This window comes from Mustelus asterias, chromosome 8 (assembly GCF_964213995.1).
Source record: "Mustelus asterias chromosome 8, sMusAst1.hap1.1, whole genome shotgun sequence".
In the NCBI taxonomy this organism is placed as follows: Eukaryota; Metazoa; Chordata; class Chondrichthyes; order Carcharhiniformes; family Triakidae; genus Mustelus; species Mustelus asterias.
Genome location: NC_135808.1, coordinates 79,034,276 through 79,053,425, shown reverse-complemented (window position 1 = coordinate 79,053,425; position 19,150 = coordinate 79,034,276). Strand labels below are relative to the sequence as shown.

Below are 19,150 nucleotides of genomic sequence, written 5' to 3'. Positions count from 1 at the left end.
CTCCGCCATTCATTTTGATCATGGCTGATCATCAAATTCAATATCCTGATCCCCCCTTCCTCCCATATTCTTTGATCCCTTTAGCCCCAAGAGCTATATCTAATTTCTTCTTGAAATCAGACGTTTTGGCCTCAGCTACATTCTGTGGTAGTGAATTCCACTTTCCCCTCTGGGTAAAGAAATTTCTCCTCACCTCAGTTCTAAAAGGTTTACCTCCTATTCTTAAACTATGACCCCTAGTTCTGGACTCCCCCACCATTGGGAACAATCTTTCTGAATCTAAAAGCAAAATACTGCGGATGCTGGAATCTGAAAGATCAACTTAATTCAGGGTAAGTCCATTCAAAAGTTTGATGGCAGCTGGGAAGAAGCTGTTCTTGTGTCGGTTGGTACATGACCTCAGACTTTTGTATCTTTTTCTTGACGGAAGAAGGTGGAAGAGAGAATGTCCGGGGTGTGTTGGGTCCTTAATTATGCTGGCTGCTTTGTCGAGGCAACGAGAAGTGTAGACACAATCAATCGATGGAAGGCTGTTTTGCGTGATGGATTGGGTTACATTCATGACCTTTTGTGGTTTCTTGTGGTCTTGGGCAGAGCAGGAGCCAGACCAAGCTGTGATACAACTAGAAAGAATGCTTTCTATAGTGCATCCGTACAAGTTGGTGAGAGTCGTAGCTGCCATGCCAAATTTCCTTAGTCTTCTGAGAAAGTAGAGGCATTGGTGGGCTTTCTTAACTATAGTGTCGGCAGGGGGGACCAGGACAGGTTGTTGGTGATCTGGACACCTAAAAACTTGAAGCTCTCAACCCTTTCTACTTCATCCCTGTTGATGTAGACAGGGGCATGTTCTCTACTACGCTTCCTGAAGTCGATGACCATCTCCTTCGTTTTGTTGACATTGAGGGAGAGATTATTGTTGCTGCACCAGTTCACCAGATTCTCTATCTCATTCCTGTACTCTGTCTCGTCATTGTTTGAGATCTGACCCACTATGGTGGTGTCGTCAGCAAACTTGAAAATCGAGTTGGAGGGGAATTTGGCCACACAGTCATAGGTGTATAAGGAGTATAGTAGGGGGCTGAGAACACAGCCTTGTGGGACACCAGTGTTGAGGATGATCGTGGAGGACGTGTTGTTGCCTATCCTTACTGATTGTGGTCTGTGGGTTAGGAAGTTCAGGATCCAGTCACAGAGGGAGGAGCCAAGCCCCAGGCCACGGAGTTTGGAGATGAGTTTCATAGGAATAATGGTGTTGAAGACTGAGCTGCTGTCAATAAGTAGGAGTCTGACATAGGTGTCTTTGTTATCTAGGTGTTCCAGGGTTGAGTGCAGGGCCAGGGAGATGGCATCTGCTGTGGACCTGTTGCAGCGGTAGGTGAACTGTAGTGGGTCCAGGCAGTCCGGGAGACTGGAATTGATTCATGCCATGACTGGCCTTTCGAAGCACTTCCAGTACCATCTTGTTTTCCTCAGGCAGGAGTTAAAATTGTCCCTAGTGAATTTCAGGAAATCTGAGAACACAAAAGAAACGCCATCCAGCAGTCTCTTTGATTGAAAAACACCATGTGTGGATATGAGTGTTTTCCATTGGTGCAGTTGAAGCTGTGAAGTAGCACTGTGTTCACAGTTGGGTACTGGAATTCGGTTCTGCAATGTTACCACACTACATTAATCACATGGAATTTACTTTGCCACTGACGTGTTCTTCAACTGGGATTCTTTTTTCCTTTTTACTAAATATGTGCATATGAGAGTGAAAACTGTTCTTTGAATATAAATTGGAAATATTTGTTAGGACTTGAAGCATTTAATCAATCTAACATTTAATGCTTTCAGCAAAGATTACTTCGACAAACTTCAAAGGATTAGAATCGTGTAATTGATTTAACCGATGCAAAACATTTTTTAATAATGAGAAATGTAGATCTGAAGGTTCAGTTGATAAAATCATTGGTGAATTAAGCCAAAAAGGGTTGAGACATATTTATGATTCTGTTCTATTTGAAGACATTATATCATCAGTCGGGAGGCACCATAAGTGGCTTCAGTGGCACCAGACTGGGAAAGGGACAAGTCAACCAATGTTGCAACTCTTAACTACTGTCAAGTGACCCCTGGAAGAAAATTGTTTGTGTCCATGGATATTAAGTGATAGATTGGGCCATGGTCAGGATCACTGTTGATGTTTATTATACAGAAGATTAAATGAACAATTTGCATTTGGGTGCAGTGTTTTGGAAGATGATAGGCCATAACTTCCTCAGATTGTCAATCAGTAGCAGATTACCAATTCATCGGCGCTTGTCTCACTCGACCTTCCTGACTCAGGTCAGGTGAGACTCAGGAAACAAAGTTGTGTTTCTGGCTCCAGCGGTGAAATATGAAAGGAGCAGTGCAAAGGACGGCATGTCCTTTTTCACAGCACTAGCTGCCGTAGGTGAGTTTAAAGATCCCATTGAGAGGGAGAAGGTAAATGAATGGCATGTGGGGATAGTACTGGGTGGTCAAGCCATGTGCGATAGGCCTCGGTCAAGTCAGGAGTGGGGCATTGGAATCCCAATCCCATTCAGGTTTGGGGTGGGAGTAGGGGGTCCCGTACAGGGCTTGGTCTGGATCTTTAAAATGGTGACGCTGAAGTTAGAAGTGCCTTTTCTCCTTCTAACTTTTTCAGAGTAACTGTGATGGTCAGGACTATCTGAAGTTAGAAATTCAAATCACTTTGCCTGATGATTCCCAGCTCAGCACAATTGTCCAGGAGAAGTTACTCTCTCTGGACAATTGTCAGGTAAACCCTTCCCTGGAAGTTTTCGAAAGGGATTCTGCAGCGCATTTTGGGGTGCACCCCAAATCCGATACTGGGGAATCAGGGAGTTACAGGCCGATGTCTTTAGGAGAAGGGATACTTGTGCCTCGTGTACCCCCCATGTGCCTCGTGTACCCCCCATCCCCTTCCACCAAACAAAACCTCTAAACATATCACAAATGAGGATTGAAATTTCTCTCTGTGGTACTCAGAAGAAACACATCAAGTCATTTCATTTAGAAACCCTACAGCACAGAAAGAGGCCATTCGGCCCATCGAGTCTGCACTGACCACAATCCCACCCAGACCCTACCCCCATATCCCTATATATTTTACCCACTAATCCCTCTAACCTATGCATCTCAGGACACGAGGGGGCAATTTTAGCATGGCCAATCAACCTAACCCGCACATCTTTGGACTGTGGGAGGAAACCGGAGCACCCGGAGGAAACCCACGCAGACACGAGGAGAATGTGCAAACTCCACACAGACAGTGACCCAAGCCGGGAATCGAACCCAGGTCCCTGGAGCTGTGAAGCAGCAGTGCTACCCACTGTGCTACCGTGCCGCCCGGTTTCAATGAAATTCTTTATCTAAGATATTAGCCCAGTCATTAAAATAGTCGAGCGAATATTCATATGGAAAATCATAGGGCCATTACTAACATCATGCTCTGCAAACTCACCAAAGTGCAGCAGAAAAATGATAAAAACAGCATTAATATATTTTATGCTGCTTTACAGCAATGCTTCATCATATCTTACCTGGAACAATGTTGGAGTAGGACACACCAGAGAGTCGCTGGAAGAGGTAATCTTCTGTGTCATAGCCAGTTATCTTCAAAAAGAATGCTTCATCAGGTGGAATGAATTCAGTTACGTTGAGGATGCTGTAAGGCTTGCGATCAGGGTTATACCTCACAGGAATAGTCTTCAATGCAACACCTGAGATGCCAAGGAGTTCCACTCGATCCACTCTGGCAGGAGGAATGAGTCCAGTTGTATTCAGTAGTAAAAACGTTGGTATCCCTGCAAGTGCAAGCAATATGGGGCATACAAGGTAAAAAAATAAATTTTAAATAAAACATGTCAGAGTTAAAATGAAATTGTGGTACAAGATGAGGGAAATTCTAGGTGGAAGTTATATTTATAACTTTTCAATTCACTCTAATGTCAAAACAAACAGCAGCATTACAGGTGACACAGTGGTTAGCACTGCTGCCTCACAGGGCCAGGGACCTAGGGTTCGACTCCAGCCTTGGGTGACTATGTGGAGTTTGCACCTTCTCCCTGTGTCTCCCAGGGTTTCCTCTGGGTACTCCGATTTCCTCCCACCGTCCAAAGTTATGCAGGTTAGGTGGATTGGCCATGATAAATTGCCCCTTAGTGTCCAAAGATGTGTAGGTTAGGGGAATTGGCGGAGTAAATGTGGGGTTATGGAGATAGGACAAGGAGTGGGCCTGGGTAAGATGCTCTGTCGGAGAGTCAGTGCAGACTCAGTGGGCCAAATGGCCTCCTTCTGCATGGTAGGGATTCTATGATTTTAATAAATTACCTCAACAGTCATGTATATCTTTTTATAATAAATCTACAATACTGAAATATAGTAAATAAATCTTAAATGAAACAAAAGAATGTAATCACTAGTGCCTCCCATTTTTCCATCCACTTGGGAAGTAGGTCCCAAATGAAAAAAATAATTGACTGACTGAAAGTAGTATTAATGAACTGACACTTAAGTCTGAATATTTGTATGCTCACATCATGAATCCAACAGCAAACAATATTTGCCATCTGCGGTGCTTTATTGTGTAGGATTATGAAAGTTCATCACTGCAGTAGGACTAAAACAGATTTATTGCAAACTGACCTTGTACAGGCCTGTTACTAATCATTTTAAAATTCATTATTGGTTTTCGGGAAAATCCAGCTCGAAAGTCAATCGTACTGAGTCCTGTGATTCGAATTGAATGTCTTCCAGCACTTGCTGTCTAGAGGAAAAAAAACACAGAGGTCATATATTAAAACTTGGGCAGAAGAATCCAACAATACTGTGCTATTGTGAGATACTAGTTTGTACGCAAATGTCTTCCTAAATAGAAGTCCTAACTGTTGGAAACTGGGGAGTATTATTTAAGGATACATTGACACTGTACCCTTCAGTTTCAAATACCGATAGCTGCAATTCAGGTTTCAACCAAGTAGAATCTAATTTATAGTGTAACACAGGTAGCCAATCAGATCATATCAGTTTCCTGCTGGGTGCCGATACCCTCAGAGAGACTGCTCTTCAGTTTTATTTGAATTTGGTGCCATACAACCAACTCAGGTGAAGATGTCAAATAGAGGTAGGTTGGGTAAATGACCAGTATAGCTATCCATGCAGCTCATACACTATCAGGCTTAAGGACAAATCTCATAGAGGGTACAAAAAAGACATTTCCCCACACTCTCTTTTATTGTTAATCAGATTTCATTGCATTTATGGTATTAGCAATTTAGAGTTATTTGCATAAATATGATTTGTTGCAGAGTTAAATCACAACACAAATTCATTTCATATTTGACCATACACCATCACAAAGTGGAACATCTTCAGAAATGCTATTAAACAGCAAGATTTAAAGATTAATGAGCTTAATGAGTATTTTGCCTTGGTTTTCACAGAGGAGAAGGACCTGGGTGGATGTACTGTGGGCTTGCGGTGGACTGAAAAGATTGAGTATGTGGACTTTAACAAAGAGGTTGTGCTGGAATCTTTGAATGGCATCAAGATAGATAAGTCGCCGGGTCCGGATGGGATGTACCCCAGGTTACTGTGGGAGGCGAGGGAAGAGATTGCAGAGCCTCTGGCGATGATCTTTGCGTCGTCGATGGAGACGGGAGAGGTGCCGGAGGATTGGAGGATTGCAGATGTGGTTCCTATTTTCAAGAAGGGGAATAGGGATAGCCCAGGAAATTACCGACTGGTGAGTCTAACCTCAGTGATTGGTAAGCTGATGGAGAAGATCCTGAGGGATAAGATTTATGAGCATTTAGAGAGGTTTAGTATGCTCAAGAATACTCAGCATGGCTTTGTCAAAGGCAGATCGTGCCTTACGAGCCTGGTGGAGTTCTTCGAAAATGTGACTAAACACATTGACGAAGGGAAAGCGGTAGATGTGGTTTATATGGATTTTAGCAAGGCGTTCAATAAGGTCCCCCATGCAAGGCTTCTCGAAAAAGTGAGAGGGCATGGGATCCGAGGGGCTGCTGCCCTGTGGATCCAGAACTGGCTTGCCCAAAGGAGGCAGAGAGTGTGTACAGATGGGTCTTTTTCTAATTGGAGGTCGGTCACCAGTGGTGTGCCCCAGGGATCTGTTCTGGGACCCTTGCAGTTTGTCATTTTCATAAATGACCTGGACGAGGAAGTGGAGGGATGGGTTGGTAAGTTTGCCGACGACACGAAGGTTGGTGGGGTTGTGGATAGTCTGGAGGGATGTCAGAAGTTACAGAGGGACATAGATAGGATGCAAGACTGGGCAGAGAAGTGGCAGATGGACTTCAACCCAGATAAATGCGTTGTGGTCCATTTTGGCAGGTCAAATGGGATGAAGGAGTACAATATAAAGGGAAAGACTCTTAGTACGGTAGAGGATCAGAAGGACCTTGGGGTCCGGGTCCATAGGACTCTAAAATAGGCCCCGCAGGTGGAGGAGGTGGTTAAGAAGGCGTATGGTGTGCTGGCCTTTATCAATCGAGGGATTGAGTTTAGGAGTCCGGGGATAATGATGCAGCTATATAAGACCTTCGTCAGACCCCACTTGGAGTACTGTGCTCAGTTCTGGTCGCCTCATTACAGGAAGGATGTAGAAAAGATTAAAAGGGTGCAGAGGAGATTTACAAGGATGTTGCCTGGATTGAGTGGCATGCCTTGTGAGGATAGGCTGAGGGAGCTCGGTCTTTTCTCCTTGGAGAGACGTAGGATGAGAGGAGACCTAATAGAGGTATATAAGATGTTGAGAGGCATAGATCGGGTGGACTCTCAGTGGCTTTTTCCCAGGGTGGAAATGTCTGCTACGAGAGGACACAGGTTTAAGGTGCTGGGGGGTAGGTACAGGGGAAATGTTAGGGGGAAGTTTTTCACACAGAGGGTGGTGGGCGAGTGGAATCGGCTGCCGTCAGTGGTGGTGGAGGTAAACTCAATAGGGTCTTTTAAGAGACTCCTGGATGAGTATATGGGACTTAATAGGATGGAGGGTTATAGGTAGGCCTAAAAGGTAGGGATATGTTCGGCACAACTTGTGGGGCCAAAGGGCCTGTTTTGTGCTGTAGTTTTCTATGTTTCTATTTGGTGCCCAAAGTTTAAAGAGCATAAAGCTGCAGAGTATTCCATTGCTACAATAGCATAAACACATATACTGTGTTTTTCACCCCAGAAATAGAGAGTAGGCATAAATGGGTAATTTTCTGGTTGGCATGATGTAACCAGTGGTGTGCCACAGGGAATCAGTGCTGGAATTGCAACTTTCTTCCAATTTATATAAATGACTTGAAAGAATTGAAGGTATGGTTGCTAAATTTGCTGATGACACAAAGGTTGGCGCGGGGGGGGGGGGCGGGGGAGCACTTTATTAGAGACTCCCACAAAACCATCACATCTGCACCAACTCTCCAAAAGAGCATCCCCCCCCGGCCATCCCTCCTGCCCTATCCCAGTAACCCACACATTTACCATGGTTAGCCCACCTAATCTGCACACGTTAGGATTGTGTGAGAAAACCAGAACACCCAGAGGAAACCCATGCACCATGGGGCAGAGGTGCAAACTCCACACAGTCACCCAAGGCCGGAATCAAATCCTGAGACCTTGGCGCTGTGAGGCAGCAGTGCTAACCACTGTGCTGCCCCAGTTCTGTGCTTTTGAAAATATTAAAATAAAAATAGTTATTACTAATCATGACAACGGGTCACATAGACTCAAAACATTGGCTCTACTCTCTCCACAGATGCTGTCAGATCTGCTGAGATTTTCCAGCATTTTTCTGTTTTTGTTTCAGATTGCAGCATCCACAGTATTTTGCATTTATATATCTAATCATTATTGATTCTCGGGATTGTCTTGAATCCTATTGCCTGGCAGATACCGCCTGGCGATTGGGCAGTTACTTACCCATTCAGGACCTCAGCTATTTCTGATTTTAATCTGAAGGGTTCTGCAGGCAGGCAGACGCAGTGGCAGCCTAAATTCAGGAGCCTCATGAATTTGTACACATTGGAGTTTGATGATGTCAGTGACATCCCAAATTCAAGTTTAACTGGAGCAAAACATAATAGGTATTTGGAGGTGAAAGTCACACCCTCTGTGTTTAATTAGATCGAGCTGTAGAAAGAATGATGGAATGGGCTGCAGTAAAAACTTTTACAATATTTTTATCTACAGAAATTGAGAGTTTGGGACTTATCAGCATTGAACTGTACTTGATTGGTTCCTGTAACTCTGATTCTGTCTGTCCATCTCAGACCAATAAAGAGCCTAATTTAATTGATTTAATTTTAGAAGCTGTTTCTCCTTAGTTGTCCTTACCTACAAGAACATGATCTGTAAAATAACTAGGGACACAAAAAAATGATTTAATTAGCGATAGACTCCTGGGACATGTATTTCAGGGCTTGCTAAAATTGAAAGCAAAATGAAAAGCAGCTGGTGAGTGAATGCCATTCCATTGTGAAAACCTCTGCAAAAATAAATTTACTGCATGATGTGATTTTGACTTATTCCTATTTTTATATTCATACTAAATTGTACCGATGGCTACAAGGTCAAGGTTGGCTGCCTTGGTGAGCCTGCCACAGGCAATTCCTGTATTTTAGTGGTGGTGAGACAGGAGGTTACAGTTAGAATGGGAGTTGACTGGAATTTGCTATGGAGCCAACAGTAGCATAATCAAGGGGCCTAACATTTGTTTAGGCATTTGAAAACTACTGGCTGCCAATTCTGCAGTTATAACACTTATGGAATAGAGTGGTAGGAGAGGGTAAGGAGCATGTTGGGGGGGGGGGGGGGGGGGAATTTTCAATGAAGTACCGGGGAAGTGTTGCACTATCGGGGGTACTGTTTCTTGAGCAAGACATTTAACACTGGGACTCGTAGAGGTAGGGGTGATTCCCGGACCTTGCTCCGCTTGGTGCAGACCGTGCTGATCCTGGAAATTTGCCTGTGGGCCTAAAAATCAATTTTTCACCCAGCAGCAAACAGTTTGCAATCGTCATTTTCTAATTGTGGGAATCAGATCACACAGCAGAAAGGGTGTGAGGCCAATTAGCAGGAGATTGACTGGATTTCAATTTCAGTAGCGAGTTCAGCTCCGGATCGACTCCTCGGAATGTCCCCACACCTAACAAATGACTAGTGGTCTCCACAAGCAGAGAACTGGCGCAATGGCCAGAGCGGGGGGGATCTAAGGCCATTGAAGCCCCTGGGTAGTTAAGGGCATAGCCAGGCCGTGTCCATCAGACAGTACCCACCAGGCAGTGCCCACCAAGCACCCTGACAATGCGAACTGAGTTGGTCACCTCCAGTGTGCCAGGGGCAGTGCAGGGAGGAGGGTGGTGCAGTGGGAGGGTGGGAGTGACGGGGGGAAACCATGTCGGGGATCCAGATGGGAGGGGGCAGCAGAACGTGTTGACAGTCCTGATATGGGGGGGGGAAACAATATGTCGGGAATACTGATGGGGGGTGGGGGGAGATGTGTCAGGGGTTCTGGGGGGGTCAAGTCAGGAGTCCTGATTTGGGGGTGGGGGGGGGGGGGAGGAGAGTCAAGTCAGGGCTCTTGATGGGGGTGCATGCCAGCAGTCCTAATGGGGATGCAGGTCAGGGGTCCTAATGGGGGCATAGCCTGTTGGGAGTCATATTGGGGGACCCATTGGGAGGGCCCCCGATGCTGGAAACCCATGTCGGGGGGTGGCGGGTGGACATACCGCCCATGATGGTGGGGGAGATCCCGAAATCCTTGGGGTCGGACAGAAGGTGGCTCTCACAGTGCACCAAGAAATGGTGCCTCAGCGCTTTGATGTAGTGTTCACCAGCCTGTTTAGCCCCCACCTACCCACTTAACCCCCATACCACTCTCGCCACTCTCCAAAGAAGTGAATTATTGTGGGACAATTGCAATGCGGAGTGTGCTCGAGAGACCGACGTGGATCACTCCTGTTTTCTCGTCGTTATGACACTTAGTCATGTTTTGGGAGAACTCTGCCCGTGAACTTAAAGGACCTAACAACACTGTGAAGGACATCCTGACTAACACAAGTCTCTCAGCCAACACCATCAGAAAGATATAAACTAATCATTTTGTTAATTTGCTGTTGTGGGATATGCTTTGGGCAAGTTGGCTGCCACTTGGGCAAAACAACAATCTCCACATTTCAACAAGATAATTCACTTCAGTTATGAAATGGTTCTGGGGAATCCTGAGATTGTGAAAGGCACTGGATCATCATCTTTTAATTGAAGAATCAGCCTGACTACCTGTAATGAACGAGTGCTGCAAATACCAAAGCTGAATATTTACAATATTAGCATATCAGTATTAGCCTGTAGGGTGCTAAGGTCTTGGACCTGAACCAATATGAATGCCAATATTGTTGTGGTAGTCATTTTCATCAGGGTGCATAATTCACTTTTATGATAAATTAAGCCATTAAAAATCTGAAAGCACTTTAGATTTCAGAAATAGAGACAAATAACACATGAGCAAAGAGGTTATAATAAATTGGTATATTTCAATGATGAGACCACAGTTAGAGCATTGTATGCAATTTAGGTATACAATTGATGAAAGTTTATTAAAGCCATAGATAGATATTTCATGATGATGCCTGGAATGAAAAACTAGTTATTTGGACCACCGTATCGATCAAAATGCTAAAAAATCCCTCCATCAACAAAGCTTTCAAATAAAAACTTGTGTCAGAGGAAAAAGGTTTTTTGGCTACTCCTTGTTCATTGCTGTGAAGATTCTTTAAAATAAGCAATTCATTCGTCACAGACTCATGTAACACAAAAAGAGCAGGTAAAAATTTCCCCACAGAAAACATTTAGAAATGGAATTATTCCAACAGGAATTAATTTTCCCAAAGCATTTTAATAGTTTCAAATTACAGTTTGAAGATATAGATTCTTTTAAGATGGAGGTAGAGCCAAATTCTTCCTAGCAGAATAAGAATGTCGAGCCTTCTCTGCAATTAATGAGCCGCGATCAAAACTGTAACAACATGCAATTTGTAATATGTTGGGTAGCATTCTCCAATCTAGCTCATTCCCGCTCTGCTGCCAGCAAGATTGGAGAATTTGGCACTTAGCGAAAACTTGATTCACCGCAGCAGCACTGGAGAATTCCAGCCACGGACAAGGTTGGCGGTTTCTGGCAGTTATTTTTGAGAAAGCTATTTAATTGGTGAGTTGTTAAATCACAAGCAAATTATGCTAGTTGATGCGAGTGTGTTAACCTGTTCTCTAAAATTACTAGCAAGGGAATTTTGTCCCCATTTTAAAAAAGATTTATGAATTTGCAAAGGAATAAGCCTGATCTTTTTGTAACAACATTTCAAAAACATTGAATGTGAACCAGTCAAGAGAGGCAGGTCCTTTCAGCGTAATGTCCTGGCCATACAGAAAAATGAGTCAGTAGCCATACATAAAACTGTGAAAATAAGATCTCCCATCTGTTATCTCTGAGGCCCACTTGACTCAATGTTTGATCAAATTTTGAAATGGGCAGCCAGTGTGATGTCCAAAATGGAGACAGTTTAATTATACTATTTAAACTGGGGTCATATTGGAGAGAGGGCCAAGCACAGGTTAAAGAGGTGTGTGTGTACTGTCTCCAACCAGGACAGTTAGTGAGATTTTGCAAGCCTAGGCAAGTCGTGGGAGTTACAGATAGTGTGACATGAACCCAAGATCCCGGTTGAGGCCGTCCTCATGTGTGCGGAACTTGGCTATCATCCCCAGCATTGCCCCTCCCAACATGACCCCCAACTCAGATCCCACCCCTTGGCACTGCACCGGCCCACTGGTGATGCCCAACTAGCACACTGGCGGTGCCCACCACCTTGTACACTAATGGTGCTCAACTGGCACCACCGGGTGTCCAGTAGCCAATGCTGGGGTGTCCGGTGGGCACCAGTGTGCCAGGTGAGCACCGCCACTGCCCGGCCATCTTCTATCTTATTTTATTGAACTTGCTGGATTGATACCTGAAGTTCTGATTTTCAGTTGTGTTGGATAACACTAATCTTTTCACTCTCACTTAAGTTCAGTTTGTTAATTCCCATGCATTTCCTGCTTTGCATTCATCAGCTGAATAAACTGTAGTGAAAAAATTGTGTTATTCCCAATAATACAAATTTTCAACCTGGTGGATTGTAAAAATTCTGACTCCAGTGTAAATTCTTTGAATGAAACATTAAACTGATGTCTTGCTTGTCTGCACTGGTTCAGAAAATCCCATGGAACTAGTTCAAGTAGAGCAGGAAGTTCTCCTGGTATTCTGGTTAATATTGCTTTCATAACTAATAGCAAAATAAACTAGTTGGTTACTTGTGTTGCCGCTGTTCATGGGAATTTGCAGTGTACAATATAGCATTTGCCTGCTTAACAACAGTGGCTATAATTTGAAGAAATTAATTGCATGGGAAGTGTTTTGGGACATTTTTAAGTGATTTGATAAAGTGTGCATCAGTCTATTCTAGTCTTTATGCAATCAACATATCATGGGTCCCCAAACTGTGGGTTGTGAACCCCCATAGGGTTGCAGAGGCAGTGTGTTTTTGCTAGTCTTTCCTCCTCCGAGTCAGCAATGGCAACTGTGGATAGAAACCTTTGGTGGAACAGTCCTAGACACATTGAACTGATGGTACAAACAACAAAGGGGCAAACAGTGAGCCAAAGCACTCTTTAATCTTGGAAAACACTTTTAGTGGCAAGTGCGAAGTGGTCCTGGTAAGTTTGTGTGGTGCCCTGGTGTCAGCAGAGGTAGGTAAATGTAACTCAGTCACTGGCTTGAGTGTGGGGGGGAAAAAAAGGGAAGTTGTGCAACCGAGCTAGGAAGGTGAGTGATGGCTTCAAACTTTACTATGATCCTTCCAGAAGTGCCTTCCACTGTTGTACAGGCACCTTATCCCGAATCGCAGACTCTGCTTCACAGGTATCGGCAACTAAAACAAAGTGGGGAGGGGGATGTGGAAGAATGACTGATTATTTGTGTGTGGGGGAGGAGGAGAGGGGCTGATTACAGTGTGTGCATAGGGGGAGAGTGGCTAATCACTGTGTGGTGGGGGAGTGAGACCGATTATAGTGTGGGGCAGTAGTGTAAGAGAGGATTTTCACTTGAGTCGTTCACAAGGGAATGTGGAGAACTTGGCTGAAAGTTACAGGAGTACATACAATATTAACAAACCCAAATTTACAAAGTACTTTAAACTATAAGTCTGAAAATCTATTTTTATTGATGTATATTTAATACACAAACATTATTCTATACTGAACATAACTATCCTGCTTTATTTGCTATTTTGTTTTTGCTGATGTCTGAGATCACATTAATTTGCGAGTGTAATGGGGTCAACGTTGGAAAATAGTTTGGGAAGCACTGCCATATATATTTCCTGAACCAAGTAGTAATGTAAATGTTCTCTCACAGCTCTCAAGTTTCACTCTGAAGCCCAGATTTTAACTCCGGATCTGTTTGTAGAGTACGTGGGCAGTAAGTATAAATTATAAAGACTCACCACAGATTTCTCAAGCCTCAATTAAATTCTGAAATGTAACTTCTCAATTTTCCATGCTTAAAACTTATTGTTTGATACTAAAGAGCTGATAACATGCACAGGTTAACAAGACTATAAAAATGCTAACAAAGTACTCAGGTTCCACTCTAGAACAATAAAATTGAAAAGCGGAAATGTTATGTTAAATTTACCCAGACGGTGATTAGAACATGGAATTTGCTACCACATGAAGAAGTTGAGGCAAAAAGAATAGATGTATGGCTAACTAATAAATACATGAGGGAAAGGAAATAGAAGGATATGCCTTAGAGTGAGATGAGATTCGTCTACAGTATAAACACTAACATAGCCCAGTTGGGATAAATGTCTTATTTATGTGCAATAGATTCTATATAATACTTGTATTTAATGTTTGATAAAACATGTTTTATATATATATATTATATGTGTGTGTGGTGTGTGTGTATGGTGTGTGTGTGTGTATACGCTCATTTTTCCTGTTCTATCGGTTAGTATAATGGCGCCTGTCAATCTTGATGGCAGTTTGACTAAAAACAGCCATCTTCTTCCTGTAAAGCATACATCATGGAAAAAAATATAAAAGGGACAAGATTATAATGACTGTCACTTGATAGTACAGAATTTGAGCATTGCTGAAAAAATAAACATGTTCTTAAAGCATTTTGTCTTGTACTCATTAGGACAGACACAAGAATGCCAAATTTCAAAGGTTGCTTAAATTATTCAGACTCGCAATGTGGCTCCTTTACACTTGATAGACATTATATATATTCATATGCAGAGATGTGTCCTGCAGGCAAAAGGAACATGTCCAGGTGTTGCACCTTCTTTGAACTAAACAAAAGCACAGAGACAATAGTTTCTTAGTGCATTCTCCATAGTAATACCTTAACCATTAGTGCATTCTTTTCTCATGCTTTATAAATTTGGCATTCTGCCTTGATGAGTGCAAGATGAAATGCTTTGACAGCCTCTCTCTTCTTTGCAGCAATTTTGATTTAATAATTCCCAAATCTATCTATTTAAGATTAGAAAAAAATAGACTGTCATCATCTATGGTAATGTTACATGTGTAAGCACTTTCAATGCATGACCTATAATCTGGAGACTCGAGACCCACTCCTCTGAAAGACTTGAGGCAAATTATGCATCCGGTAGATTTAGGGGCCAGTTTACTGTAAGTATCCATCTATCAAATTCTGGTTTCAAAGTATTATAATTACATATTGGAGTTCCCTGATTTTTCCAACCAAGTTTTAATTGGTAATCATTGGAGCCTATGATTGTGTAATGTTGATTTGTTCTCACTAGAATCTGTGGTTTGCAGAAGACTAACCAGCCATTGTACATCTGTGAACCATATTTAATGTTTCTACAATGTTGTAATGGATAGTTTGGCAGCACTGTAACTCAGAGTTCATTTATTTTATTCTGTCTAATAGACAGGGCTATAGATGGTTAATACATAGAGACAATCTCACACAGCATGTAAGGTACGGTTGGTAAGTGAAAGGGATTTTCAGTAATGAGGACTTTCTGTGCAGCTGTGAAAAGTGAGTCCATGTTGGCTTGATGTAGCCTGGCACGTGCTGAAGTATGCGCCACATTGATTAATCTTTAACTTCACAACACATTCCACCATTTCCCCAACCATTGGCGTCCAATCCATTTTGTATTTCCATCAGCCATAAATAAGGTAGAATGTCATTCGTCTTTTTTTCTAAACTTATTAATTAACTAATTTGATTTTTTTTTTGGAAACTCACCAATTTAATTTCCATGATAATTCCTGTACCTGGCAAGACACCAGTTGGCATCACTGTGATTGCTGTCAAAAGTGGATGTGGGCTTTAGCACTTACCATTTTAAATGTATTGTAAAGTAGATGGAAATAATTGGCACATACAAAATTTACCTCTTTGAAGTGGTATACTTTGAACTGGGGCTCTTAAGAGTCATATGGATTCAAAATATTAATTCTGTTTCTCTCTCCAGAGTTGCTGCCATACCTGCTGATTTTTGTCCCAGCATTTTCTGCTTTTATTTCAAATTTCCGGCATCCACAGTACTTTGCTTTCATACCTCTTTGATATGGTTTTTGGGCAATCAATTGGTGGGATTTTGAGTCTATTATCATTGAAAGAAGTGTTGTGTAGCTAATTGTAAGTGCAAATTAAGTAGCTAAAAGGCTGGCTCAGATTACAATATACCCTATTTTTACTAAAATGTTTGGACTTACAATGTTTAAGGAAAGAGATCTGGATTAATGACATCTGTCGCAAGTTAACATTGTTGCAGGTGTTTTACTGAAAGAACTACACCAAATCATATTGAACATTCAGTAGGGCATCAAAGGTATTGTCACATATCCCATAACGGCTGACAGAAAATGGGGCATTGATGGTTGATTCCAGTCATCTTTTGACTATAATTTGACAAGTCCTATCCAGGGAGGGAAAGAGGAGAAATTTCACATCCTCACTTAAAAAATAATAACCTGAGGAGGGTTTATAAAACATAGAGGAACAAAATAAAACAGATAAACTTTAATAACTTGGTCTTGAAAGAAAGAAGTAAATCTCAATACAGAAAGCAGATTGTAGTTCATCTGTAACTGTCTTGTATGTTAAAATACTCCCAGTGAAATTTATTGTGTGTCACTTATTCCCATGTACATATTATATACAAGTGTGCTGCTAATATTTACAAATATATAGCATTTAAAAGGAAACTGTTAATTTTGGGGGAGGTGTTACAGGTAATGTAAAAGCATGGATAGAGGATTGGTTAACTAACAGAAAGCAAAGATGGGGGTAAATGGGTGTTTTTCTGGTTGGCGATCAGTGACTAGTGTTGAGCCTCAGGGATCAGTGTTGGGACTGCAACTGTTTACAATTTACATAGATGATTTGGAGTTGGGGACCAAGTGTAGTGTCAAAATTTGCAGATGACACTAAGATTAGTGGCAGAGCAAAGTGTGCTAAGGACACTGGGGGCCCGATTTTACCAACAAAAGTTGGTAAAGTCGGGCGTGAGGGGAGTAACACGATCAGCGACCGCCTCCGCGCCCGTTCCTCCTTTACCAAGCGGCCAGATCGTTCTCTGGTGGGGGGTGGGGAGGAGGGTCAGATCATTCTCTGGTGGGGGGTGGGGAGCAGGGGGGCAGGGGCAGGGGCATCCGACGCCACTCTGCGAGTGATGGGGGAGCGGGGCAAGTGGGGCAGGGGGCCGCGATCGGTCTGGGAGGATGGGTGGATAAGGGGGACAGTTATGTTGTGGGGATGGGGCAATGTCTATGGGGACCATCACTCCTGGGCCGCTTTATGCAGCCCGGGAGCGATGTAGCAGGGAGGCTCAGATCGGAGCTGCAGTGTTTTGGGCGCGATAAGCCCCGCCCACAGGCTTCTGCAGCACGATTCAGAATCGCTGCTTTTTTTTCCAAGCAGAGTGCGTATGGGGGCAGCGGAGAACAGGTTTACAAGTCGGATCTGAAACACTCCCAGACTCAAGTCCGCCCAGCACTTCGAATCAAAGTGGTAAAATCGGGCCCTGAAAGTCTGCAAAGGGATATAAATAGTCTAAGTGAGTGGGCAAACTGGACAGATGGGCAGGTGATGTACAATGTTGGTAAATGTGAGATCATCCATGCTTCAAAATGTTAGTCATGGCACGAATCAATTCCAGCCTCCTGGATCCACTACAGTTTGCCTACCGCCGCAACAGGTCCACAGCAGACACCATTTCCCTAGCCCTGCACTCAACCGTGGAACACCTAGATAACAAGGACATCTATGTCAGACTCCTATTTATTGACAACAGCTCAGCCTTCAACACCATTATTCCCACGGAACTCATTTCCAAACTTCGTGGCTTGGGCCTCAGCACCTCCCTCTGCGACTGGATCCTGAACTTCCTAACTCACAGACCACAATCAGTAAGGATAGGCAACAGCACCTCCTCCATGATCATCCTCAACACCGGTGCCCCACAAGGCTGTGTTCTCATCCCCCTACTATACTCTTTATACACCTATGACTGTGTGACGAAATTCCCCTCCAATTCGATTTTCAAGTTTCCTGACGACACCACTGTAGTGGGTTGGATCTCAAATAATGACGAGACAGAGTACAGGAATGAGATAGAGAATCTGGTGAACTGGTGCAGCAACAATAATCTCTCCCTCAATGTCAACAAAATGAAGGAGATTGTCATCGACTTCAGGAAGCGTAAAGGAGAACATGCCCCTGTCTACATCAATGGGGACGAAGTAGAAAGAATCGAGAACTTCAAGTTTTTAGGTATCCAGATCGCCAACAATCTGTCCTGGTCCCACCATGCTGACGCTATAGTTAAAAAAGCCCACCAACGCCTCTACTTTCTCAGAAGGCGAAGGAAATTTGGCATGTCAGCTATGACTCTCATCAACTTTTACAGATACATCATAGAAAGCATTCTTTCTGGTTGAATCACAGCTTGGTATGGCTCCTGCTCTGCCCAAGACCACCAGGAACTACAAAATGTAGCCCAATCCATTACGCAAACCAGCCTCCCATCCATTGACTCTGTCTACACTTCCCGTTGCCTTGGCAAAGCAGCTAACATAATTAAGGACCCCACACACCCCGGACATTCTCTCTTCCACCTTCTTCCTTCGGGAAAAAGATACAAAAGTCTGAGGCCACGTACCAACTGACTCAAGAACAGCTTCTTCCCTGCTGCTGTCAGACTTTTGAATGGACTTACCTTGCATTAAGTTGATCTTTCTCTACACCCTAGCTATGACTGTAACACTACATTCTGCACTCTCTTATTTCCTTCTCTTTGAATGGTATGTTTTGTCTGTATAGCACACAAGAAACAATATTTTTCACTGCATGTTAATACATATGACAATAATAAATCAAATCAAAATCATCCATTTTGATAGGAATAACAGCAAAATGGACTGTTATTTAAATGGTAAAAAATTGCAGCATGCTGCTGTGCAGAGGGACCTGGGTGTCCTTATGCATGAATCACAAAAAATTGGTTTGCAGGTGCAGCAGGTAATTAAGAAGGCAAATAGAATTTTGTCCTTCATTGCTAGAGAGATGGAGTTTAAAAACAGGGAAGTTATGTTGCAGCTGTATAAAGGGTTGGTGAAGCCACACCTGGAATATTATGAACAGTTTTGGTCTCCTTACTTGAGAAAGGATATACTGGCACTGGAGGGGGTGCAGAGGAGATTCACTAGATTGATTCTGGAGTTGAGAGGGTTGGCTTATGAGGAGAGACTGAGTAGTCTGCAACTATACTCACTGGAATTCAGAAGAATGAGGGGAAATCTTACAGAAACATATAAAGTTATGAAGGGAATAGATAAGATAGAAGCCGGGAGGTTGTTTCCACTGGCAGGTGAAATTAGAACTGGGGGCCTGGCCTCAAAATAAGGGGGAGCAGGTTTAAGACTGAGTTGAGGAGGAACTTCTTCACCCAAAGGGCTGTGAATCTGTGGAATTCCCTGCCCAGTGAAGCAGTTGAGGCTACCTCATTGAATGTTTTTAAGGCAAGGA

The 19,150-nt window shown here is 43.1% G+C and overlaps 1 protein-coding gene across 1 annotated transcript in view; it reads right to left on the bottom strand.

The window, feature by feature from the left end:
* The window catches only part of hmcn1 (hemicentin 1), a 493,052-nt gene that overhangs the window by 352,112 nt on the left and 121,790 nt on the right, over nucleotides 1-19,150 (bottom strand). The window contains exons 7-8 of the mRNA XM_078218304.1: nucleotides 4,675-4,795; nucleotides 3,570-3,833 (exon numbers count right to left, since the gene is read on the bottom strand). Coding sequence (XP_078074430.1) covers nucleotides 3,570-3,833; nucleotides 4,675-4,795 — 385 coding nt within the window. The remainder of the gene's footprint in view (nucleotides 1-3,569; nucleotides 3,834-4,674; nucleotides 4,796-19,150) is intronic.